This window comes from Microtus pennsylvanicus, chromosome 6 (genome assembly GCF_037038515.1).
Source record: "Microtus pennsylvanicus isolate mMicPen1 chromosome 6, mMicPen1.hap1, whole genome shotgun sequence".
Taxonomy (NCBI): domain Eukaryota; kingdom Metazoa; phylum Chordata; class Mammalia; order Rodentia; family Cricetidae; genus Microtus; species Microtus pennsylvanicus.
Window position 1 is genome coordinate 2,257,549 of NC_134584.1, and position 27,105 is coordinate 2,284,653.

The window sequence follows — 27,105 nt, forward strand, 5'->3', positions numbered from 1 at the left end:
AAAAAAAAAAGAAGTGTGTAAAAATGATACAAAAAAGGAAAAAAATCCCACAAGACTATACAGATGTATAACTCTCAGAAAACACGAACCCAGCTGTCCCCAAGCCCCATGCCCACCCACCCACTGCTGCTGGACAGACAGACAGCCTGGTGGCCAGCAGAAGGGCCACCAGGAAAGTTGTAGAAACAGCCTGTCCCCGGGAAGGTTCTAGAAGCAGCCTATGCCTGCCCTTACACCCTCTTTGCCCTGAGTTTGGGGGTCTGGCCTGCCTCCACCCTCTTTGCCCTGAGGTGCCAGGCGGACAGTGACCATGTCCAGCCCTGTCCCCATTCCAGCTTGCCTAACAAGCGCCAACTGTACCACATGCCAAGGGCCGGGTGGGGCAACTGAGGCACAGACCTGACCATGGAGGGTCACCGAGTGTGTCCAGCAGAGGACCCCTCTACAATCGCACAGCCCTGGTGGGCAAGGTCCCCTGAGTTAGGATTGGGTGCTTTCTGGCCACTCACAGACCCAGACACAAGTGGACATCAGGACACTGGTCCCCACTGTGGACTCGAGTAGGTGATCAGAAAAGTGGTTGACCCAGCTGCATTTTTTTTCTTTTTGGCATCAAAAGACCTGAGGTAGAAACACGCCTTGGATGTGGCCACCAAGGCGACCCCCGTCACCCCAAGTCAGGTACTCACAGACGGAGGCTGACTTTGCACAAAGTTGTCAGAAGGGGACAAAACCCCCCTCAATACCTGTGACCAGGAATGATTGTGCGGCTAACAGTGGCCCCAAAACGGGGCAGGCAGAAGCTTCCAGAAGGAAAAGTTGAAATTTCCCCTCCCCTCGGAGCAAGGTGTCCCTTCTAGGATGGGAGGGGGTGTCAACAACCCTGAGACAGAAAAGAAGAGGGTTTGCTCCCCACAGTCAAAACATATTAGTGGGGTGACTGGGGATCCAGGACTCCTGGGGCTGAGGGACAAGTAGGTCCCAGCTCCCTTGGGGACAGTGACCAAAGCAGAGTCCAGGAAAGGTCCCCCAATCCAGCGGGAGATGGCATCATTTCTGCCCTGGTGGTTCCAGATAGATGAGATGTAATTTTCTTTTCTTTCTCTCTGAGACAGGTTCTCGTGGTCTGGAATCCACTGTATGGACCAGGCTGGCCTACTCACAGAGGGCTGGATTAGGTGTGGCCACTGCCCCTGGCCTCATCTTACTTTGCTTTGTTGAGACAGGGCTTCAAGTAGCCCAGGTGGGCCTCAACCTGCCCGTGCAGTCAAGGATAACCTTCAACTCTCATCCTCCTGCCTCACCCTCCCTGCAGCCAGGATGACAGACTAGACTATGCCACCGGGCTCAGTTTAGCTAAACTGTGGTATGGACACACCAGACCAGGAACCTTCCTGGTCACATTCAACTGCTGTCCCAGCAGCGGGTGTGTGTGTGTGTGTGTGTGTGTGTGTGTGTGTGTGTGTGATACAGACAGGAAGAGGCACTGTGCGTGTCTCAGCAAGAATCCTTGCCCTGAGCTAGGCCTGGTGCACCCCGTCTCCCCTAGAAGCAACCCTTCCAGGCAGAGTCCAGATCATCATCCCTGAGATACAGGAGGCCACTGCATTCCGTGTGCTGCTCCCCCTACCCGTTTCTAGATTTTGTGTCCTGGGTAAGCAATCCAGGTCCCTGAATGATGGAGCCAGTGGGCAGGGCCCAGCATGACTAGAGAGAATTGTGGAGTTCGCCAAGAGCCAGCACTGCCTGACTCTACCACAGGACACCGCAGGGGCTCTGTGGTGACAGGGGCTGGGGGCCATGGCTGGTACTTTTGCTTAAAAAAAAAAAATTGTCCTTTTCCCTGAATGAACACAAATATATAGATATACAGATAGGACTCTTCCTAAGATCCAATCCCCGCCCTCAAGAATATAATAGAATATTTACAAAATTGGAAACCCCAAAACCTTAAAAAAAAAAAAAATTGCATCTGAATGTTGAGATCTTGTTTAAAAAAAAAAAAATTCATAGCTTCCAAGGAGAATGAAACAAACAACCATCCCGGCCTTCCCAGAAGGAGAGAGAGGGCACAGTGCGGGGATTTGTGAGGTAAATAGATGTGCTTGAACCGGATTGGTCAAGCCGGACCCCATGGAAGCCTCTGGAAAGGTGGCCTCCTTCAGCTTTGAGGTGCCTTGTGGCCCTTGTGAAATCCGTTTCTCAAAGTCTCTAAAACCTGAGAGATTCAAGTGTTCTTAGCCCTGATTTATTAAATCTGCTTCTCTATCTATCTAGCTCTCTATATATGTATATATATAAATTTCTTTCTCCTTTTTGGCGTCAGTGTGGCTCCTTGGGAATCTGCCCGGCCCGCTGGAATTCTTATGATGTTCCAGGTCCCTGTGTGGCTATGCGGTCTCCATGGCGGGTGGGCAAGCAATACAACTTGATTTCCTTTAAGGCAAGGAATTATTTGAGGTAGAAGATGTGGGGGGCGCAGATACCCCAGCCAGCCCCACCTGGCCGCTGCTGGTCCCACTGCTGGCTCCTGTCCGGCTACCCACGGCGTTGTTGGTCCCGATGCCGCTAATGCCACCTTTGCTGGGGGCGGAAGGTGGTGTGGGGGGCGGTGGTTGAGCAAACAGCACCCCTGAAACAAGGACAAAGTGGGGGGACATGTCACAGGGCTGGGCTTATCAAATGAACAGTGTAAAGGAGGGGGTGAGGCCAGCCTGGGCTACAGAGGGAGTTCAAGGCCAACCAAGGTACACTGGCTAGACCCAGTCTCAAAAGATCAGCATGTGCCAGGTGGTGGTGGAGCACGCCTTTAATCCCAGCACTCGGGAAGCAGAGGCAGGCGAATCTCTGTGAGTTCGAGGCCAGCCTGGTCTACAGAGTGAGTTCTAGGACAGCCAGGACTACACAGAGAAACCCTGTCTTGAAAAAAACAAAAAAGAAAACAAACAAACAAAGATGAGGACCAGCGAGTAGGATAGCTCAGTGGGCAAAGGCGCTGGCTGCCAACCTGGATGGCCTGAGTTAGGGAAAGGAGAACACCAACTCCCACAGGTGCCCTATACCCTCCCCTGGCCCTGAGAGAAAGCAGCCGAGAGCAGCCTGGTGGCTGTGGTGCTGGCAGCGGGGACCCCGTGCTTACCTGTGTACACGATACCATTCATCTCCACGGACATGCTAATACTGTGGCTGCCATTGGCACTGGTAAGGCTCCCAGCTGAGTCCTGGCGGCTCTCGGAGGCTGCGGGACAAGAGAGCCGCCATTCAGGTCAGAGGTACACCTCCATGGGGAGCGACTTGCTTCCTGCCTGCTTTCTTTATAGGACTGTACTAAAGTTCTTGATGGGGTTATTTTATTTATTCATTTACTATTTATTTTTTTATGACCCGGTTATCATGATGTAGCTTAGGCTAGCCTTGAACTTACCATCTTCCTGCTTCAGCCTCCTGCTGGGCTAACAGACATGCACCACCGCGGGTGGCTCCGTGTGAAACAAAGGCCGATGGATGGTTACACCTCCTTGGAACTCGCAGCTTCCCAACAAGACAGACTCAAGTTTCCCATGAATGTACTAGCCCTAGAGGACCTTTTTCTGATTGATTTGCCAGGACTCTTTACATAGAATGGTCCAAGGCACCCACGGAATGTGGAGGGTTCCGAGCTCAGGGTACCTTGGCTATTGATCCGGATGTTCATGGGCAGCTGGGCTGTCATGGCCAGGAAGTTCTGCTGAAGAGCTCGCTGCATGAGGCGCTGCTGCTCGTCAGACACCAGGGCCATCTTCTTCTCTGGAGGCTCAGTGGATTCCAGCTTCTCCCGGAGCTGCTCCAGGGCGGCTGCCTGGGCTGCCACAGCTGCCTGGGCTGCCGCTGCTTGCACGGCAGCGGCCTGAGCTGCCACCACGGGATGGCCTGCCAGAGACACAGGGAGGCGGCCTGGGACTGTGATGGGAACAGTGGAGTCTTCCTCTAGACAGAAGAAGAACAAAGGGTCAGGAGGGCCCTGGGGAACAGCTGGCTTCGCCTCCACCACGGTGGGAGGGGACTTCACAAAGCCTGCACTCCCTGCTCCCCTGTAGCCAAGGCTAGCCTCATAGGTGTCTACCACCACCCCATGCTAATCTGCTGTTGGAACGGCGCTCAGGGTTCTGGCTCGCCGGGTGAGCATTCTATCCACAGAGCTACTGCCCTAGCCCCATGCATGGTGGAAAAAATTCAAGAGCCTCAGCAGAGAAGAAGACCTTCATCAACCCTACTAGTGACATCTATGCAAATGGGGACTCCCCCCTTCCTTTCTTCTTTTTTCTGAGACAAGGCTTCTCTATGTGGCTTTGGAGCCTGTCCTGGAACTAGCTCTTATAGACCAGGCTAGCCTCGAACTCACAGAGATCTGCCGGCCTCTGTCTCTCGAGTGCTGGGATTAAAGGTGTGCGCCACCACTGCAAAGCTAAAATAGGTGCTTTCTTATTAAGATAAGAATGCATGGTGAGTTTGAGGCCAGCCTGGTCTACAAGAGCGAGTTCCAGGACAGGCTCCAAAGCCAGAGAAACCCTGTCTCAAAATAAAAGCAAGTATGGACTCGGGCCTCTCTGACAGGTAAGCCAAGCTCAGAAAGCATCAGCGAGTTTTGGAGGGTACTCGGCACTAGAGTTAGGTTGGTTCAAGGGTCAAAGCATCATGACAGACACTCTGCCCATGTCTGGTGAGTCTGATGTGGGCCAGAGGTCTCTAGGGGACAGAAGGAAAGAGAGGTGACCAGTTAGTAATGTTTGCTGTGCACAAGAGACCCATGCCACCACTGACTAACAATGCTGGGCTTAGAAAGGGTGCTGTGCTCAACTCATAATGACTGCCCTTATGGGGACGTGAAAACCAGAACTCAATTAGTAATGTCTGCTGTGGGCAGAAGACAGGGGACTGGAGAGCAGGGACTGATTCCCCTTCCCGCTAATTTACATTTCTCACGGTTACCCATAAATAAAAGGATAATCTTATTCCTTCCCATGATTCACCTTTCTTGATCTTGGGTGCTGGGGTGATGGAGCTGCCATTGGTGCTGGCGGCAAGGCCCAGAGAAGTTACTGGTAGCTTGGGTGAGGACAGCATGCTGTGGGCTCCACTGGGTGAGTAGGCAAAAAGCGAGCCCCCAAAACTCTGGCGCCGGCCCTCCCTGCGGTTGCTGTCTATGGCGGCCTGGAGCTCATTGGGGCTGCTCAGGCCTCGCCGCTCACACTCATAGGGGTAAAGATACTTCATGTACCTGTGGACAGGGACAGGATGGCACTGGGGAAAACCAGGGGAGTGGCTTCCTGCCACAGGCTCAGGGAGGGGATGCATTACCTCAGGAGGGAGGTGGTGGGCCATCTCAGGAGGAGGAGGTGGGCTATCTCAGGAGGAGGTGGTGGGCTATCTCAGGAGGAGGAGGTGGGCTATCTCAGGAGGAGGTGGTGGGTTATCTCAGGAGGAGGTGGTGGGCTATCTCAGGAGGAGGTAGGCTATCTCAGGAGGAGGTGGTGGGATATCCCAGGAGGAGGAAGTGGTGGGCTATCTCAGGGGGTCGTGGGCTATCTCAGGAGGAGGAGGTGGGCTATCTCAGGAGAAGGTGGTGGGCTATCTCAGGAGGCAGTGGGCTATCCCAGGAGGAGGTGGTGGGCTATCTCGGGGGTGTAGCCCGGCACTCACTGTGTCCGCAGTGTGAAGGCAGCACTGGTAATGGAGGTAGGCAGGTTGAGCCCCTTGGTGATCTCCCGCCACAGTTTCTTGTTGATGACCTCCACAAGGCCGCCCTTCTCAGTCACCAACACGTACAGCATAAACAGGTCCAGGACCTGCTTGGCCATGATGGGGATCCGGTTCACTGGTGTGCCTACAGGACAGGGAGGAGCTGCTGAGGGCAGGGGGTCACGGGGGTCATCCTGGGAAATGTCCTTGGCCATCCCTGCCTCCCAACTCCACACCAGGACAGACACACTCCCCCTCACGGCATCACCCTGGGCGACCCCTGCTTGCCTCAGGGCAGGGGATGGCGGCCTTGCTGGGGACAAAGGAGACTCCAGGGTTCCCTGGAGTCCCCTCTCCAGGTCTCCAACAACAGTAGCTGCCAAACAACCACAGAAGATCCCCAGAGCCCTCTGGCTCAGCCCTCCATCCCTCCTCAAACATCCCCAGAGTGTGGCAGACTCCAGGGGGGGTGGGGAGGGCTCAGCTAGCAGGATTTTCAGTTTAAGAAGCTGGAACATCCATCTTGCATCTAGTGACGCTCTGGACTCCTCTTTGCCTCTCAAAACTCCTCCTATGACAACTGTTTCCCAAGTCCGTTACAGACAAGGCCCTGCTCCAGAGTCCCCCCCACCCCCTGACAGCCTCTATAGCTCTGGCTGTGAACTCGCTTTGTAGCCCAGGCTGGCCTCAATCTCACAGACATCCACCTGCCTCTGCCTCCAGAGTGCTGGGATAAAGGTGTGCGCCACCACCATCTGGTGACTCCTAGAGAATTTTCATATGTCCCCAACTCAGAGCAACTCGTGTCTGTGACTAGCTCAGGTGGCGTTCCCTGCTTAGACACTTCTTGCCTCTCCCTGTGGGAACCAAGGGGAACCCAGGGCAGCTTTGGTGAGGTCTCAAACCCACCACCCTGTATGATCGCAGCTTAGGCATAAAGGGAGGCCAGGAGGTGGGCAGGCCAGCCTCAGCCGGTGGAGGAGGAACTTTATCAGAAGTCTAGGAGCCCTATGGAGGGCTGAGGCTGGGGTGAAGGAAGGGTGGGGGACCTGCCAGGGGTACAGGCAGGACACCTCTGCCCATTTCCCATCTCCAGAGACTTCTGGGGGAAATTTCTTTCAAGCTCTGGGCTTTTTGACTCTAGGAGTCCTGTGTCCCTTCCTAAGGACCCGTGGGTGGTAGGTTGTGCTGACTGGGTGAGGGTAGTGGATTGAACACCAGCTCTAAAAACTGAGGCTTCAGAAGAAAGTACCGGAGATGGCAGTGGACCTGGGGTTTTGAGGGATACCCAGGAGTCTGTGCTTGACCTGGTGAGGGAGGCAGGGGTAAATGCGACCTTTCTGGCCCTTTGTGGTCAGTGGCTGCACTGCAATTGAGGTCCCTGGCCTTGCTGACCCCATTATGGTGGGGTTGGTGAACAAGATGGTCAGCTCTGAGGCCCCAAGGCAGCTGGGGGCCTCCTGCTGTGTGCGGGGCTAGGGCAGGTGGGGACTCAAGATAACTGGGGGGGGGGAGGAATCTTTCTGGCCACACTTTCTGGCCAGACTGGACTCTGCGGATAGCACAGGGTCATCCCCACACCCACAGGGACCTGCAAGCCCCACCCTCACATGGAGGGGTTAACTCAGAGGCCACAGTACCCCCTTCTCTCCCTGCCTTCCGGTGGGCAGGCCTGGCGGCTTGTGTTTACAGAAGCTGGGCCCCAGCGCTGGCCCAGGCTGGCCTCAGGTCCCCTCCGCCCCTTCCTGCTCTGTGGCTGAAGCCTTGACTCTCCTTGGGCCTCAGTTTCCTCCCTTAGAACACAGATTACGACCTAGCCTGTCCCATCCTAAGGGAGACTGAGTCTCCTGGGGTCTCCATCCACCTGAAGCTGGGGGCAGTCACAGAGTTCGGGGAGCATTCCTTCATGGGAGGACTGCCTTGTTCCCCATCATCCTCTCCTGCCCTGGGAGGTGCTCACCCCGCTTCTGCATGAAGCTGAACAGGTCGTCCAGGAACTCCTTCCTCTTGGGGTCCGTGTCAAGTTCATAGAGCTGCAGACAGAACAGGCATGGGTCAGCAGGATGAAGGGACCAGTCCCTATCAGGGGAGGGAGGCACTCACTCAACCACCCACACAAGCTGCAGACAGTTCTGACCCCCTCCACCGTGTGCCAGGGTCACTAACCAACGCCCCCACGGGGGGGGGGCACCGGGTCCTTCCCTCCTCTCCCTCATTAGAAGCTCTGGGCATGATCCCACAAGAAACTGAGGTATAGAGACAGTGACAGCTCTGCAGGGCACCCGGGGTCCCCTGGCTTGTCTCCTATGTAATGTGACCCTCTGCCCACCCAGGCTGTGGTACCGACTGCTGTCACAGGACTGTGTCCTGGGTGCCTCAGGGTACTGGGACTCACTGACTAGCCGGGGAAGTGGGGCGGAGATAATGAGACCGCTCAGCTGAATACCAGGCCTCAAATTAACTACCAGGAATGCAGCTGGCTGGACTGTGGGGGGCCTTGAAACCACCAATTACACCTGGGTCTGCAGGAGCCACCATTTAGTCTCCAAAAGCTTGGTGGGCTCCTCAGGACGGGCAGCCGGGGCCAGCCCCAGACCATCCTTCCAACAACAACTGCCCCCAAGGACTCAGCTTCTCCATCTGCTCAATGGAGACCGTGGACAGGGTGGGCAACCTTCTGCCCTGGGTAGCCATAGCTGCCAGCTGCCCAACTGTCCGGCTTTGTCTGCGCCCCACCCCGGGCCAGCCAGCGCCAGACTGGCCAGCCCACATTCCTAAGTTTAGGGAGGCTACTCTCCCTCTCCAGGCTGCCCTCCCTGCACGGGGCCTCTGGGTGGAGTCCTCTGTGCCTTCCCAAGGGGGTTCTGTCTTCACGGGGGGGGGTACACAGCATGGGAGAGTGGGGATCCATGGGTGGATGTGCCCCGTAAACAGCAATCACTCAATAAATGCTTCAGTCTACAATTTGATTTCCTCGAGGGGCTACCTAGGCGGGGTGGGGCAGATCATGAATGGGCAAATGACGGGCAGAGCCCCCAACTCTCAAAGCCTGGCATGAACCCTTTCCTGGATAAGGGACAGTCTCCAGGGTCCACTACCCTCCTGGGCTTGGTCCCCTGCACAAGACACCATCAGGGCCTCCTTCCTCGGTTTCCTCATCTTCCTTGACAGGCAAAAAAGTGCAGGCAGCCCTTGAGGGTAAGGTTCAGAGGGAAGAGCACTAGCCCAACCCCCAGCACCCCAGAAACCAGGTGTCTCTGTGGCACACACATGTCAAGCATTCAGGAGGCGAGGCCGGAGGGTAGTGAGTTCAAAGCCAGCCTGGGCTACAGGAGACCTTGTCTCAAAACAACCGTCACCCCCCAAAATAACACTTCTATCTTGAGTTTCAAAGCATTTGTGTCTTTGGGGAAACTGAGTCTCACGTGGTGGACAGCTGCCTCGCAAGGGAAGGACACCATGGATGCCATTCTAACAGGAGGGACTGATGTCTGCAGGGACAGGACATCAATTCAAAGCCATAAAGGGGGACCCATGGGGATCCCCAGCTGCCTGTGGGGGAAGGGTCAACACAAAGACAGGCCATAAAAGCCCCTTTATGGATATCTGGCCCTCCTGGCTGACCTCTGGGAGGGGAGCATCCCACCCTGGAGGGCAGGCTCCTGAGGACAGTGTCCAGGCCCGTCTTCCAGCCACAGCCCAGCAATCTGAGGGTTGTTTTTTTTTTGCCTTTGCACACAGCAGTTGTCTAATAAATGCTCGTTAAATATGCACGATTTCTTACAGTGGGGGTCCATTCCCTGCCACATAATCCTGGTTACCCACTGCCACTCTGCTTCAGGTTGCCAGGATAAAGGCATACAGCAGGCACTTCCTAGGTGCACACCTCCCCTTCACGGCTACCCAAACACTTCCTCCTTAGGAGCGTGACCCTGGATCACACTGTCCAACCCTTCTGATCTCACTAGGGAGATCTATTTGTTTTGGGGTTTCGGGTTTTTTTTGTGTGTTTGTGGGGTTTCAAGACAGGGTTTCTCTGTAGCCCTGGCTGTCCTGGAACTTGTTCTATAGACCAGGCTGGTCTCAAACTCAAGAGATCTGCCTCCTCTGCCTCCAGAGTGCCTGCTCTTATTTTTCCTTCACGGGGACCTTTCGGCTGTCATTCTCAATAGTCTTCTGGCTTTTCTGAGACAGAGCTGGAGTGATAGACCTGGCTGGCCCTGGGGCCCAGATGCCCATGGTCACATCCCATCTGTAGGTTTCTGTTCTGACCACACCTGGGCAGCCAGGGCCTTTCCCACAAGGGCCCAGGGCGGTGTCCTCAGAGCCAAGGGGCCCTGGTTGTCCCCGGCCGTAAAAAATAAAAAAAAAAAAAAGGCTCTCTGTGTGTGTACATGTGTGAGGGCCCCCGAGAAAACCTTTGTCCCCCAGACTGTGGCAGCCCAGGCCCCCTGCCAGCTCCCCAGGGTTCCAAAGTCCACAGGGCCCCACCTTGGACGGGTGCCAGGCGGGGTGGACCCCAGGAACAAAGACATTCGAGGAGGGCCTGGCCTGGCCCCATGATGGGCACTCCCTGCAGTTACCCAGTTTGGGGTACAACAGAGACAGAGGGACTGTCTGTGGCCTGAGTTTGACACCCTGGGTCCTGGGATAGGTGCATGCCGCCTGATGGGACAGTTTGGGTTTTCATTTCTCCTTTTTTTTTTTTTTTGATAGGGGCCCATGAGCCCAGGCTGGCCTTACCTGAAGCAATCCTGACTCTCTCCAGCAGTGCTGGGAACACAGGGTGTAGCCACCCCAACAACCTGGCTGGAGGGGCTTTCTAAGGTCACATTGACGCCTGTTGTGGGAACTCAAGCTGTTTTCCTCTTTAGTGATCAGAAACTGCAGATCAGATTTGACTCAGCACTCCAGCCCCAGGTGAGGGGACAACCCAGAAAAGCCACCTGGGGACACGGGGACCTTGAAGGCCCTGGAGAAGCCACTGACAGACTGGCAGGAACAAGTGAATGAGAGGAAACTGAGTCTACCTGTCCGCCCCCCCTCCTCTGTGCGGAGTTTCTAAAACAGCTTCTTTTGACCAGGTGGCAGTGGCGGGGGTGACACACAAAGATGTCACACACCTTCAATCCCGGCACTCGGGAGGCAGAGGCAGGCGGATCTCTGAGTTCAAAGCCAGCCTGGTCTACAAGAGCGAGTTCAGGACAGCCAGAGCTACAGAGAAACCCTGTCTCTAAACAAAACAAACAGGCCAGAGAAGTGGCTCAGAGGTTAAGAGCACTGGCTGCTCTTCTAAAGGACCTGGGGTTCAGTTCCAAGCACCCCATGTGGAGTTTCAAAACCATGTGGGGACCTGGTGCCCTCTTCAGATGATGGAGATTGGCCCACCCCCACCCATTTAAAAACATTATCATAAAAACCTGAGATCACACATAATCACATACCTATCTGTTCCAGAACATTTCACCACACGAGAGAAAACACCACATTCCGAGTTGGCCTGTCAGGGTGGGCCACTGTCACACACTGTGATGCCTTCTGTGCCTGGGTCTCAGTGAGCACAGTGTCCGCAGGTCCCTCACTGCAAGCATGTATTGGGAGACCCCACTCCAGTTCCTGGCTAAGTAACAGTCCAGTATACGGAGAGACCAAACTGTGTGGTCATTCACCTGCCTCGGGGCTCCAGGAGCCTTTATCCTCTCCACACCGAGGATCTTTTTTTTTTTTTTTTAAGATTTATTTATTTATTATGTAAACAGTGTTCAGCCTCCATGTCTGCCTGCAAGCCAGAAGAGGGCACCAGATCTCATTACAGATGGTTGTGAGCCACCATGTGGTTGCTAGGAATTGAACTCAGGACCTCCGGAAGAGCAGTCCGTGCTCTTAACCTCTGAGCCATCTCTCCAGCCCCCACACCGAGGATCTTGACTATTGTATTTCGTCTTTTGGGCTCTGGATAAGACAAGACTTGCAGCCAGGCGGTGGTGGCGCACGCCTTTAATCCCAGCACTTGGGAGGCAGAGGCAGGCGGATCTCTGGGAGTCTGAGGCCAGCCTGGTCCACAGAGTTCCAAGACAAGCACCAAAGCTACAGAGAGAAACCCTGTCTGGAAAAACAAAATTGTAACAAGGTCTACAACCAACATCCAAACAATAGCCATGATATTCCTGTCTTGCCTGCATAAAGTCCCGACCAGGACAGTCACTCAAACACTTCCTTCTCCCAGCTGCCCATGAGGAGGGGCTTGGACCTTCAGTGCGACCACACATCTCCCCCACCAGCCTAGTCCTGCTGTGAGTCTCTCTGGAAGCTCACAGTCCTTGTCTACATGGGCCTCTAGGCTGGCTCTATATAGCCCTGCCCAAGGGTCTTTGCCCTGTCTATGTCCCTCCTCCCACCCCGGCAAGGCCCTGGGCACCAACAACTCAGCGCTGGGGGTAGTCTGAAGTCTCCCCTGAGCAGACACGCCCATTATGCCACCAAAGTCACCTGGAACCCACTCTTCACTTGAGGAAACTGAGGCAGAGGTGATGACCTGTGAATGAGAGGGTGCCAAGGACCAGCCGAGCACGCGGCTGACCCTTCCTTCTCCATGGAGACCCAGGGTGTGCTGGTACACATCTCACACCCTAGCACTCGAGGGGTTGAAGCAGGAGAATGGCCATGACTTCCAGGCCAGCCAGGGCTATGTAGGGAGGCCCTGTATCGACATATCCCATGGACCACACAGCCAAGAAATCAATAAATGAACAAATAAGAACAGAATGGGATCAGTGGGAACTAGAGACAGCGTGGACGGGTGGGCGTGGACTCAGTAGCTACTCCCCCTGCTTGCCTCTGCAGGCCTCAGTTTTACCCACCATGGCATTGGGCCACTGTGGCCCAAAGGTAAGAGGAGGCAGCTGGCCAGAGGACAGGGAAGTCAGGTTGGAGATTTGGGGTTCTCATTTTCGTATTTGGAAACCCCAAAAGTTTTGCTGCCATTACTGAATACTCTTGGCATATGAGGCCAATGATGCATGGTTAGACATTTATAACCACACACAAGGACCGGGCCAGCAACAGAGACTAAACCTGCCTCCCAGCTGCACAAGAGACCAGGCAGGACTGCAGGCTCAAGGCAACCCTAGGTATCTCAGTGAGACCCTGTCTCAAAATGAAAAAAGAAGAGCAGAGGTGTTAGGGTGGAGCCCCGCCTAGAATCCTCCACTGAGGGGCTGGGGGTGTGGTCAGGGTGGGCAGTTCGTTACTGAACTGGTTTGAGGCAGTTTCTTCCCAGAAACTGATGCTGGGGGTGGGAGTGTAAGTCCCATGCCACCCCAGGACCCAGGAACTCTGCACACAGCAAGGTCATCGTGAATATGCCACCCCCTGCTCCAGCTCTCCCCTGGGAGGGGGGGCTCTTGTCCACACGGTGGCCGGCCTCAGGCTGCACCTGAGGGCTAGGGGCTTCCCCTCCCAGCTGGCTGCTGGGTTTTTTCATTTCCCATCAGTTCTGTGGGCACCAGGGGCCAGCTCTGGCTCTCAGGAAATTGGGGAAGTGATTCTGGGTTGGGTCAAACATCTGTCTGTTCAGCTGCCTCCGATGGAGGCTGGCCTCAGAACACAGCGTGCCCCACCCACGAGGCAGATATTAATAGTTCTTCTGAAATGACCACTCGGAGTCGCAGGAATGGCTGCCACAGATGTGGGCCCCTGGGTTCCCGACTGCAGGGGAGCGTGCAGGCCTCCAACCCGCCTTTCTCTCCCGAGTGGACAGGTTTGATCAGGAGCCTCTTTTTTTGTGAAGTGGGGGTGGGGCTGTGCCCAGAGCTTCCAAACTGAGAACAAGACACGGCAAAGGTCAATCCCAAGGGAGAGGCCACGTGGGAACAAAACTGCTCAGGTGCTAGCCTGCTTTACAACAGGAAAACGGAGGCACAGGGATTAGGCAGTCCTGGGGTGAGAAGTGCCTGCCAGAAAGTGAGAAGAAGCTTGTGTGGAAGAGCCCAGGGAGCAAGAGCCAAGATGGAGTCCTCCAGAGACTCGGTGGAGGGACCTCACAGAGATCAGCAGAAGACAAGGCCTGGCACTCTGGAACATGCAGGAGGGTGATTCAAGGATCAGAAAGATGCCAGGCATTGTGGCATAACTCGGTGATCTCAGCAACCGGGGAGGATGAGGCAGGAGAATCACAGTAAATCCAGGATGGCCTGGGACACTTAGTGAAACCCTGTCTCAAAATGCAGCGTATAAAAAATGTGTTGGGGCGTGGTCAGGGCGGAGCCCCGCCTAGAATCCCCAGTGAGGGGCTGGGGGCGTGGTCAGGGCGGAGCCCCGCCTAGAATCCCCAGTGAGGGGCTGGGGGCGTGGTCAGGGTGGAGCCCCGCCTAGAATCCCCAGAGAGGGGCTGGGGGCGTGGTCAGGGTGGAGCCCCGCCTAGAATCCCTCCTGCCTGATTTCTCTACCTATCTTCCAGTATAGTCTGGACTCCCCTGTTGGCTACTGTGTGTCTGAGTCCCATGGCTATCATACTGGATTCTCAGGACAGGACTTGGGGACAGGTGTCCCTTCCCTGGCTACACAACAGGAGACAGACAGGCTGGAGCTCATGAACTAAGACAGAAATGGGCTACCTTCCATTTAGAGGTCCTGCTAGTGTGTCCCCATACTGTGAGCCAAGAACAGCTGACACCCAGCCCAAGGTGGAGGCTCCGAACACCTGCTTCCTGCTGCAGGGAGCTCCCATCACTGGAAAAGGCAGGGTGGATAAACACGGGTAAATACCGCCAGTGCCCATTCCACGCTCTGTGCCTTTGCTATGTGAGCCAGATGCGGAGGCAGACAGACACTCATTAACCAGTTCTGACCAGTGTCAGCACTCAGCCGCGCTCGGGATATCAGCTCTGTCTGCTCTACAGAGGACAGAGGGGTAGACAGACAGGATGGCAAGTCAATGACCCGAAGCCCACCCAGCATGCCCTGGGACAACTGGGTCTGCCTCCTATCCCCCAGGCCCCGTCTGGCAATACCCAAGTCCATCCAACCTGTGGCTCTAGGGTTCTCTCAACAAGACTGAGAGACATCACGGCTACACACAAAGCCACAGATGACCGGCCTGGATGGAGGTGCATAGCTGTCTCCCTAAGCCAGACGTGAAGTGAAGACACACCTACCTCTCCCAGACAGGACCCCACCCCATGGAGACAGACAGTGGTACAGAGAGGCCCACCCCGCCCATCTGCCCCACTGCATCTCACAGGGACCCCTACAGCAGGGTTCTTTTTTGGCTGTTTGGTTTAGAAGGGGTTTGTCTGTGTAGCCCTTACTGTTCTGGGGTTTGCTCCCTTAGAAGAGAAGTCCCTTCTAGGATTTTAGGAGGGGTTATGTAAGAATATAGCTAGAGAAAGCAGGCACTGAGGAATTCTAGGCAGGCTGGCCTAGAATTCATTCTGCCGCCCTCTGCCTCTCACATGCTGGGATTAAGGGCGTGCGCCGCCTTACAGCCAGGTTCTTGTCTATGACTCCGCGGTATACAACGGCATTCCACTAACGCTCATGGAAGGACTGCCAAGGCTCAGGACAAGACAGCACATATAAAGAACCTACAAGGCCCACCCTGCTTCCACCATGCCAAGATGACAGCTACAAGCCACCACACACCCCAGCTGAACCTAGCTCCAGTTGTGGTGTTGAAATGAGAATCCCTCCTACGTAGGCCAGCTTCAAAGTAGCAATCCATAGCCAGGCAGCAGTGGCACACACCTTTAATCCCCACACTCAGGAGGCAGAGGCAGGTGGATCTCTGTGAGTTCGAGGCCAACCTGGTCTACAGAGCAAGTTTCAGGACAGCCAGGGCTACACTGAGAAACTGTTTCAAAAAACAAAACGAAATTAATTAAAGGCAATTCTCCTTCTTCTGCTGCCTGGTCTCAGCACATCTGAGTTCATGACCAGAAGCAGATCCCCAGGGGTGGCCAGGGAGCTGACCCCACTAGCCAGTCATCCGCCCCCTCAAGGACTCACAGACCGGGCCCTTCAATGGACACATTAGTTACCATTTAACCCTGTGACCCCCAATTGTCCCCTGGCCATGTGCAGCCAGGCGAGCTGGGAAGGGGCGGGCCACCACCCCATGCGTGCCACCCACCAGGCTACACTGGGTTGTTCCTGGGCTAGTTCTGAGAAGGAAAGAGGTTGGTTATGCTTGACAGCCGTTGGGGGCCACACTGGGGGCTGAGAGTTGCCTCTCCAAGTGACATGTCTGCTGTAGTCTGCGGTCCTGGCAGGGGACAACTGTTTGGAGGAGTTAACAGCCCCCTCCAAAAAAAAAAAAACAGGCCTTAGTGGCAAGTAGGGTAACTGTGGGGGTGGGGCAGGCAGAGCCCTGGCCAGGCTGGTTCCATCCACACCTCAGTTACCATAGGCAGTGCCTTCATGTGGCCAACGCAGGCCAACATGGGCAGCGGCTGGCAGCTGACCTGTGTGTGCCCAGGGAATTTTAGAATTAGTGACCAGAACCATGCAACCTGCAAGGAGATGGTTAATAGGTTCTCACTACTACCGTGTTCTCAGACCAGGGCATGCACCTTGCCCAGGAAGCGCACACGACACATATAGACAGAAATATAGATACATAAACACATATGCTCGCAGACAGACACATGCACAGATAACACGTACACAGACACACACAGACACAGGGATACACACAGATAGACACATAGATAAACACACACACACATAGATACACACACAGACAGACACACACATACATACACACTGACATAGATATACACACAGACACAGACACACACATAGATAACACACATAGATACACACACAGACACAGGGATACACACAGATACACACAGACACATAGATATACACACAGACACACACACAGACACACATAGATACACACACAGACAGACACACACATACATACACACTGACATAGATATACACACAGACACAGACACACACATAGATAACACATACATAGATACACAGACACACACATAGATAACACACACAGACAGATACATACATATACACACAGACACAGATACACATACATACACGGACATACACACACGGACACATGTACCCACACATAATTGGCCCAAGGAACAGTTCCAAAGACACGGGAAGGTTTGTCTGAGTGGCCCAGAGTGGAAACCGCCCCGTAGGCTCATCGCTGTTTGTCTCCACCCTCGAGGGTAGCAGCTTTGGGGACACCGCTCCCTCTGCCACGGCGTGTATTATTAGAAAGCGTGGGGCGGACGGTGCTTGGCAACGGGTCACAGGGTGGGGAGCCTGGCAGGCGGCGGTGACCCGGTGGCCAAGTTGGCGGCATAGGAACCAGATAAGGTTCTTCCGGCTGAGTCAGCACGGTTCCTGGGGGTTGGCACGGGTCGGGGCGCAGTGCCAGAGCTGGCGGGCAGGCACCCTCCTGTGCCTGCCACAGCTTGCTGGCTGGGCGCCAGTAGCCACAGCGACTTTGATGAGGCAGCCCCGGGGGCTTCCCAACACCTCCAGTCCCTGACACCCCAGCGCACGGGACTCCTGAGCCCCAGGAATTCCGGGCTGGGGCTAGCCGCCAAGACTGGCTGTCAGCCCAGAGACAAACATGCCCCAGACATCGACAATGACGACAAAGACAATGCTGCCCTCAGAACCGGGAGCCTGACCTCTGGGTCTGCCTGGTAGAAAATGGTAGCCTATCCTTCACCTTCTGGCCCCCTCTAGTCCTTGCCTCTGGGTCTACCCGGCACCTCTCTCCTCCACTGCTCCACCAAAGCTAATTCTGGTTTTCCAGAATGTTCTCCGAGAAGTAGACCCTGTTTTTCTTGCCTGGTCAGTGTGGACTCTTAGCCACTCAGCAAAGCCCCAGCCAGCGCGTCCCTTCCCCTTCCCATGCAGTGTTATGTCCCCTAGGCAAGACAGGGAACAAGCACCCACCTCCTCCCTTGTGGCTCCTGAGGGTTCGTGAGTAGCCAGTGTTTAAAAGTTCTGCCTGGGGCGGACACACCAGGTGACAGGGACCTGTTGGCCCCACCCAGAGCCCCCACCTCTAACACCTGTTTGGCTGTCCATTTCCCTGTGCAAGGGAGGAGGGGAACAGCCACAGCCACCTCGGCAGCCTTCCCTCCTGCTGGAGGCCTCCCTGGATGTGGCTGAGTGCTGTCTGCTCTCCTAGAATTGGAGAGGACAAGATGACTTAGAGGTACAGGATCTTACAGCCAACCCCGTGACCCGCACACAAGAAGGCAAGAGCAGACTCCTCTGACCTCCACACGGGCTGTGACACACATCCCCTGCTCACACAAAGTAAAGAAAGAAATGTCAATTTTTTTTAACGTGTTAGGGTTAGGAAGGGAGGGTGGAGGGTTTGCCTGGGAGGATGGAGAGTTTGGGGCCAGCCTGGGCTACAGCACCAGGTTCTGAGTCTGGATGTAAGAGCAATGCTCACCCCCAACCAGTGAGGCCACCGTCACCAGGTCCCGATGGTATCCATCCATCCACCCTGGGCCAGATGCTGAGTAGGGCTGGGGGCAGTGATTCCTCCTGACGTGGGACTATGACAATCCTGTGCCTCAGTTTCCCTTCTAGTCCCTTCCTTGTAGGATGAGTAAGGAGCCCGCTCATTTTTCTTTTTTTGCAGCAGGGTCTCGGGGAGCCAGGATATAGCTCAGGTGTGAACTTCCGCCTCCCGCTCCCTTGTGCTGAAAGAGACGCACGCCACCATGCCAGGAGTGGGCACGCACAGCCTCGTGCATGCAAGGCCGGAGCTCAACCGTATTTGTTTATTTTTAAGACAGAGTTTTGCCTAGGCTGGTCTTGAACTCCTCAATGCTCCTGCCTCGGGCTCTCTTGGGCTAGGTGACAGGCTTGTGCCACCACAGTGGGCTTCCATTCTATTTCTGAGGTCAGGCATGGAGGTGATGGGTACGGCTGGGGAAGACCAACCCTGCACAGGGAACGTGGACCGACAGCTGCCGTGACAGAGCCCCTAATAGGCACCTTCCAACTGCTGTGCTACCTAGCAATTTCACTTCAGACACACGCCCATGAGGAACAAGAATAAACCCATGAAGGGAGAGCTGCAGAGCCAAAAGGTGGAGACAGCCCGGTATCCGGCCTAGATGGAACAAACACGCAGAATAGTCAGCCCACAAGCCAGGGTTCCGCACAGCCATGAACGGGAACAGGGACTCTGATATACCATGGAGTGCAGTCTTGACACTGTGCTCAGAGAGACCCTGACATGCCCCAGAAGTGTCCAGAACGGGACATGAATGTAGGGCGCTGTGTAGGAGACAGGTAACCACGCTGTGGAGATGGAGCTGGAGAGGCCGACACATTCAGAACCAGACAGGAGTTCTGTTTATGATCTTGAACCCCATGACTGAGCTAAAGGCCAGGCATGGCAGAGCATGCATGAGTCTGAGGCAGGAGAATAGCCCTGGACTACACATCAAGACTCAGCCTCAGAAAAAAAAACCTAGGTGTGGTAGTGCCCACCTTTAATCTCAGCACGCGGGAGGCACAGGCAGGGGGATCCCTGTGAGTTCAAAGCCAGCCTGGGCTACTGAGTGAGTTCCAGGACAGCCAGGGCTCCACAGAGAAACTTTGTCTTGGGAAAACAACAAAAAATCCTCACAAAAGACTGCCAGCTTGAAAAAATCCCAGCGAGGCCACTCTGAGCCTGGGTGTGGCCGCAGAGGGACAGGAAGGCTACAGGATGTGCGTGCGTCCAATGCCAGGAGGCCCAGATCCTAATCACAGCCACGAACCGCGCCCCATTGTCCCCTCCTCAGACCCACAGCCCAGGGCCAATCCCAGCTGTCTAGGCTCAGCTGGTGGAAACCAGCCGTGGCCAAGACTGGGAAGGAAGACACTGAGACAGTGCCAAGTGGCCAGCCAGCCAGCACCGCCACGTGCCAGGAAGGGAGCGGGGCAGACGCCAGAGTCAACACAGGCCGGGCCTGGGGCTGACATCTGTGGGGCTGGCTCGACCACTGTTGACACAGGCCGCGCAGGTGCCAGGCCAGCAGGGCAGAACGTGAATCCCAGAGCACAGGGCTGGCTTCTGCTGACATCAGCTCTACATCCAGCCACCAAGCAGTCTTGTTTCCCAGAAGACCACTGGGTCCCTAACACACCGTTGGTTCCCCAGGACCTCTGCCTGGCTCTTTTCTCCCCAGAGATCCCCCTTTCTGAGCTTCCCCAGCCCTGGGGGTAACAGATACACACCACGCGGGTCCATGAGATGCAAAAGCAGGCCCTTACCCAGGGAGCCGCCTCCCCGTTCCGTGTACACAAACCCCCTCCCAGGCTGTGTCTCTGCATGACCCCTGACCCTGACCCAGGATATCCCCCAGAAAGGCCCCCACAATGGCTCTTGAAGTCCCCCTTTGTCTCGCTGCATTGGGGGTGGGAGACGGGATTGGGGCAGCCAACCCCTAGCCCTGTTGCCCTTTTTATGCCTAGTCAGTGTGGAGTCGGCGGGGGTGGGGTGGGGGGGTGTGGTGGCGTGCACAGGGGATACCCGTGATCTGTGACGCAGTGGGGTGGGGATGACTGACTTGCTTAGCGCTAGATTCTGCAGGGAGCCGAGCCAATGCCAGGAAAATTGATAAACTTCGCTTGCCCTCAAACTGGCAGGCGCCAGCTGAAAACCACACACCTTGAGCCTCTCTGGGCCACAGACCTTTCAACTCCTTACAGAACGGCTCAGGCGCGGCTGTTCTGGACCAGGGAGACCGAGGCACTGACTGGGGGTGGAGCCCACACACACCCAGCCAAACACAAATTGTTTTATGTGTGGTATGTTTAGCGAGAACCTCCTGGGGAGTGGGAGGCCCAGTCTTCAAGCCCACAGCCACCTCCGGGCCTAGTGTGGGACGAGGCCACACCCAGGAGCGGTGATGTCCACTTGACAAGTCAACTGGCAGACTGCCCAGCACACACCTAAGCAAGCCAGGGCGAGGCCGCCCCGCCCAGCCCAGGCCCTGTCTCAGCAGGTCCCGCGAGGGCACAGAGGGTTTAATTCTCCTCTCAGTTCCTCGAAGCTATTCTTTGTGCCCCAGGGCCTTTGTGTGGCCTCGCCACCAGAACAGGGGTATTTACCACATCTTGCCCACAAGTACTGGACCCTAACCTAACTTAGTCCCCTTGGTGTCTCAGCTCCACGGCTCCCTGGGCATACTCTTCCACGCCAGATGATTCTCCAAAGGTGGCCCCCCCGACAGCGGAGCTCAGGTCACCCCCAGAAGCCATCCTAATCAGCTCTGTCACCCTGGGACTCAGCCAAGCTCTGGGGCTACCTTTTGGCCACACAAGACTTAGCTCTGGAGCCAGCCTGGGAGCTGGTTTCCACCCTGGCCACACACCCAGGGGTCGGCTGGGCCAGCTGTCCAGGCTGGAATGCAGGCCCCAGCCGGGCAGGCCAACCATCTGGTTTCCATTGGCCTGCCGACTTCAAAGGTTCCCTGCTGGCCACTTCCTCCAGCTTGGCTGCCTGCAGGGAAGAGCTAGGGCGCCTGAAGGGATGGCTAGGGCCGGCTGAGCTTCCTTCAGGCCCCTCCCTGGCCCGGGACACCTATGGGGGTCCAGGGACACCCTCTACCGAGCCAACCAACACAGCCCAGCGCTGACGCAGGACCCTAGCCCGCTGCTCCCCCACCCCCACCCCCCTGGACACTGTAGCTCAGGCCACAGGCCTCTGCAAACCTCACAGCTCTCCAGAGCGGACTCTACAGCCTTGTTTCGGGTCACTAAGACACCTCACACGTGCTGCGCATGTGTACACGTGTAAACCACGGTGGACGCCGGGCACCTCCCTCTAGGCTCTCCACGGTACTGTTTGAGGCAGGGTCTCTCACTGACTCAGCTAGGCCACCTGCCGGCAAGCCCCAGGGGTACTCCTGTCTCCCAGCGCTGGGACACCCCACTGTGCACAGCGTTTCCTAGGGGTGCTGGGGATCCAAACGCAGTCCTCCTGTTTGTGCGGCTCTTTACCACCAAGTTGTCCTCCAACACCAACAAGCCACCTTTCTACCGAGGAGGAAGGACTCGGCAGAGTCCCACATTGTCCTCAATGTTCCTGGTGCCTTGCCCTGACCTGTGTACCTCAGCCACACTCAGGATCTAAGCTGGGCCTCCCCAGGATCCTCACCATGTCTGGGGGTGGGGGCGGCAGTGATCAAAAGCCCCCCAAACGGCTGGACCCAAGCGCGTGACCTACCTGTTTGAACTGCTCCTCAAACGTCCAGTCTCCGTGGTCTGGCAGTGGCATTTGGGATGCCGTGTGAGTGGGGTGGGCCGGGCCGGGTCCCAGGCGCTCAGGGCCACCCAGCATCCTGGGACCACCATCTCCACGGAAAGCCTGAGCAGGTTGGGTCTTGGGGGCAAACAGGCCTGCAGAGCCCAGGCTGGCAGACCCTGGCGGGCCCAGGCCCTCCTCCTCCTCTTCCTCAAAGTCCTCCTCTTCCTCCTCCTCCTCCCCTAGCTCTTCCAGGTCTTGTTCTTCCCACTTGGGCTTCCTGCAGTAGAGACAGGCACCCTCAGTCAGGGGAGACAGGCAGGTGCCACCTTGTCTCAGTGGCAAGGCCAGGCCCACCCATTGCCCCTGCCTCAGTTTCTCTCTCTGCAAACAAGAAGAGCAGCCACAGGCTCTGGGTGGGTTCCTGCCCACACCCCTCTACCCTCTGAACAGACTCTTACAGAGGACCCCAATACATCTTTTCAAAGGTTCTGGCCTCAGGACCTTTGTATGCGTGGCTCCCCACACTTGGCTCTCTGTAAACAGTTCAACATTCTCCAGGTCCCTTCTGTCAAAACTCACCCCTCCCCCACACCGCAGCCTCATTTTCTCGGTGGCAGCATTTGGCACAGCCACAGAGAACACCAAGTCTCAGGATCCCCGCGTGGCGAACCCAGGAACACAGGTTCACTCAGCAAACACTTGGCCAGACCTGCAGTATCCGTTCTGTAACCCTCCTGGCTCCCACGAAAAACATCAGATGCTGCCGTCCCCAACCCCAACTCACGTGTCATCATCTGAGTCCATGTCCAACAAATGCCTCTCTCCTTCCGTGTGTCCTGGGCCCTCCCGGCCTCTTCCACGCAGGATGGGTGAACCCAGAGTCCCTTCCTGGGCTGTGTCTTCATCTTCGGAGCCAGGAGGCCCATCCTCAGAGCCACCAAGAGAGGATGGATGACCCAAGCCAGCGGCAGCGGCTCTCATGGCAGCCAGCGCAGCCATCTGCGTCCTATGCATTCGGGCATTCTCAGGCTCCCTGTCCTCATCCACCACGGTGGTCCGAGCCCGGATACCAGTGGGCTCGGGTGGTGGGGGTGGCAGCGGCTGCCGGGCCTCCAGTTCCTGCCGGGCACGTTGTTGCCTCTGAATGAGGGTTTCCATCACAGCCTGCAGCTTCATGGCCCTACGGGCTGGGCCACCCCGGGCACCAGGGGCAGGTGGTGGGGGTGGCCCCTGTGGGGAAGGGTCTTGGCTGCACCGCAGCGTGGGAACCTCGGGGGAGCCGGGACAGTGCAGGGTGGCGGTGGCAGGGGCAGGGGCCGCCAACTCAGGCTGAGGGGAGGTGGGGCATGCCAGGGGCTACCAAAGGGCTCCTTGCTGTCACGTTGGGCACTCAGGGGCAGAAGCTGGTGTCAGGCTCATTCAAGTGCTTGTAGACTCCTGGGGGAACACAGGAGATGAGGTTAGACCACACCTGCGCCCACGGACACATCCCTCCTCAGAATGCTTCACACCTGCTCAGGCATGAGTTATTGTCCCATAAGCAGGACAGTGTGGGAGGGGCCTGGTGTCCTTGCTTTCTTATTGGCTGTACCCCTGTTCTAGACCCTGGAGTGCCTCTGGGTTCTGGATTCTGGCTCTATATTCTTCATGTTGCTTAGCCCGAGAGGCCTGGAACCTTGGTCAAGATTATGACCTTGCTGTGTGTACAAGCCTTAGGCAATGCACACCCTTCTCACACACACACACACACACACACACACACACACACACACACACACACACGCTGCCTCAGAGAGACCTCAGCTGGTCTCCGGGCCTGATCTGCCTACAGAGTGGACACGCAGGTGATGGTGGAGGGTCCTGGGAAGGACAGTCTGTGCTGCAGATGGGGGAAACCAAAGTTCAGAAGGTCACCCAGGCTGGGGTTTGGCCGGGTATCGGTGTCCTGTGCTGCTCGTCTGGGGGTAAATGTCCCAGAATATAGCATCCTGTGACAGAAAGGGGGGCCCTCCTAGGCCTACCAGAAGCCAGCCCCCAATGCCCAGGCCACACCCTCGACCCACATAAACCACCAATAAAACAGTGGGAGGAACCCAGTAGGCCTGACATCAAGAAGAAAGTTGAATCCACCTCCCAAACAGAGGGCCTAAGGGGTCACCCTTAGCCTAACCTGAACCCCAAGACACACATGATTCCCGGGACTTACTCCCTGGGCTGTGGGGAGGAAGGGACAACTGAGGGACTTTCTGGACCTCGTCCTCCACCTAGGGGACCCTGCAGTGCCTCGAGGCCTCCAATGAGAACGGGGAAGTCTGTCCCCCTTCCCTAGACATCTGACCACCCAAACCGTGGGGCTCACAGGAGAACTGTGGCAGGTGTGGCCCCAAGGGACCTGTGGGTCTAGGATTTCTGAGAAAGGAAGATTTTAGAGGCCCCGGCAGTGGAGCAGCCATCCGGGACTCAACACACACACCCAGTGGCTGCTGGTCATCACCCCTACCTCCCGACCCCCCACCCCGTCCACCAGACCCAAGAACTGCTGAAGGGGACATTTCTGGACACTCTTTGACGAGGTCCACCCTGTCCGTGCCTCTGACAACTTGGAGCTGCTGAGCTCACACCGTATGGAAATGCGGAAAGTGACACCCCTCTTTGGAGCAGGGTGGGGAACACACAGGGAAAAGGCTAGAGGAAGCCCCTCTCCAAGACTCTGTCCCCCCCTCCCAGGCCTGCTTGGTTTAATGACCCTTCCTGGTGGAGGGGTGGGGGAGGGGAACAGGGCCGGCCTCCACTGCTGGGGCTGGTAGTGGGTGGAGGGAGGTTGGTGGGAACCCCAGCGCTGCCCCTAGGCCAGCCAGGACAAACCCCCTACCCTCCAGGGGTACCATTTACCCCTAATCTGCTGTTGCTCATCCCTGGAGAACCCTCCCGCCCAGCTCTTTGTCCTTGGCCCCCACCCTCAGTTTACAACACCCTCAGAGAGCCAGGACTGGGTGGCTGGTGTTTGAGGGGGGAACAGGCTGGGGTGGGGGCTGGGAGAAGACTCAGAGCCACACCCTCATCCCCCACCACCTCCAGGCTTCTGGGGTGGGGGGGAGGGAGAGAGGGAGAGAAGGAGAGAGGGAGGGGGGGAGAGAGAGAGAGAAAGAGAGAAAGAGAGAGAGAGGTCACCAGCTCGGCCAGGCCTTGCAAAACACGGTTATTTGGAGTTGTGCAAGGCCAGGGCCCGAGGGTGGCGAAAGGGGCCCCTCTCTCCTCCCAGGGAGGTGGAGGGGGGAAGGGCAGGAGCTGGGGAGGGGTCTGGGAAAGAGGGCACAGTGTCCCCCCACACACCAGGAGACGTGTGCAAAAACACATTCCAGTAAGTCCTAGTAGTCAGAGGACAAATATAACAACAAGACAAACGAAAACCCCTAAGGTAGTTGGGATTTCAAAGGCTTCTTGGAAAGAGAGCTCAGGAGGGTGTGTGGGGGGAACCCCTGCTGCCCAAGTCGTAAAAAACGGAAGATATTTGACAAACCGGCTGCGAGTTGACACACGCGCGCGCACTCCGCGCTTCCTGCCCCCTCTTTTGTGTCCGGGGGGGTAGGGGGGTCCTGGGACCCCGCGGGAAGGATCGGGATGGGTGCACCCCGCGGGAGGAGAGGGGACCCCATCGGTGCACTGGAGCTAGGGAGCGAAGGGGGTCGGGACGGCGAACCCCGTTGGACACAGGGTTTTGTAGGAGAAATAGAACCGAAGGCACCGGGGCGTGGCGCCGCGCCCGGTCTGGGATTTTCCCAAGCACTTGGGAAGGAAAGCTGAGGCAGGGGGATGGCCTCGAGTTCCAGGCCAGTCTGCACTTTAAGCCGAGTTCTAGGTCAGCCTGGACTACACAGTGAAATCCTAGCTCCAAACATCAAACATACGTTTTTTTAGGGAAGAAAAAGCGAAATTAAGTCCCCAGAGCGCAGCCCCCAGCCCCCGCGCGTACACACTCGCACACACCCCGGGTGCGTTTCCTTCCGCCAGGGGACAGCGCGCACTCGCGACCCCCGCACGCCCGGACACTCGCAGACCGGATGAAGGTCTCCAAGGTCTACGGCCGCGACAGTCGGTCGAGTCACCCACCCAGCCCTACAGCCCCACACGCATCCCTGCCTAACTTTGGAGACCCCACACTTGTCGGTTTCCAGGGTGCTGGAGCCGTGCTGCAAAAGGCCTAACGGAGACTGCTCGGGGTAGCCCAGGGGGCGCATGCCCGGGTGCCCGGAGTCCAGCCCGGTGGTGGCCTCCGGTGGCCTCCCTCCCCTTTGGCCTCCCCCTGATGCCCGGTGCACGCTCCCGGTTCCGGGGTCACCAGCCTCACCGAATCTCCAGGCCGCGTCTACACCTCCATCCGTCCGGATCCGATAGGGACGAGGTCTCCGCGCGCGACCGGCCCCCCGCCCCGCCCCTCCCCCACCCGGCAGACGAATCGCCGAGTGACAAATTGCTCTCAGATGCAAATACCTCGCCGGTGATTCAGCAGCCCCGGGGACTCAGGAGAAGGTGGTGGGTGTCTCTCCGAGGTCCCCCTTTCCGAGCTTCCCCAAGACCTCCCCGGGTTCCCCCCTCCGACTCAATTTATGGACGCCCACGATGGGAGGAGGTGGAGGGCAGCTGGAAAGCCGCGACGGAGGGACGGAAATTTTCAGGTTGCGGCCCCTTTAAATGATAATAAATAATAAAAGGAAGGGGGAACCGGACTGAGGGACGCCCCGCCCCTAGTTTAGGGACTATGTGCAAAGTGCACGCCGCGGCCCACGGCGCAGAGCCGCGAGCGGAGGGCGGGGCCGCGCGGGCGCCGTCGAGGGGAATCGAAGGGTTTCGGGGTTCCTCACCCCATCTGGGAGCGGAAAGCCGGCTGGGGCCCCGCTCGTTTCCTGGTTTCACCCACGTGAGATGGAGCAGCCGAGCTGGCGCTGGGCCTCCTGCCCATTGCGCTTACCGAACTTTTTCAGCCCGGGTCTCCACGTCTCTGAAATGGACTTAAAAACTTAAAATCCCGGGAGAGGCCAGCGCTGCGGGGGGGGGGGCGCGGGCGGGGGGGGCGCGGAGGGGGCGCGGACGCTCGCGGGGGAGTGCGCCGCGTGCGCAAAAGCACGGAGTTGGGC

General features: G+C 56.8%; 1 protein-coding gene across 2 annotated transcripts; it reads right to left on the reverse strand.

The window, feature by feature from the left end:
* Positions 1-26,664, reverse strand: Arid3a (AT-rich interaction domain 3A). 2 transcript variants are annotated; one of them, XM_075975576.1, is made up of 9 exons: positions 26,319-26,664; positions 22,755-23,407; positions 21,950-22,247; positions 7,679-7,751; positions 5,680-5,863; positions 5,010-5,257; positions 3,670-3,966; positions 3,140-3,238; positions 1-2,632 (listed from the first exon to the last, which is right to left on the reverse strand). In XM_075975576.1, the coding sequence occupies exons 2-9, from the start codon at positions 23,144-23,146 to the stop codon at positions 2,439-2,441; spliced, it is 1,785 nt and encodes a 594-aa protein (XP_075831691.1). In that variant the 5' UTR covers positions 23,147-23,407; positions 26,319-26,664; the 3' UTR covers positions 1-2,438. The 2 variants fall into 2 exon arrangements, with proteins under 2 accessions (XP_075831691.1, XP_075831692.1); XM_075975577.1 differs by having other exon boundaries at positions 26,462-26,649.
* Between the last annotated feature and the right edge of the window lie 441 nt (positions 26,665-27,105).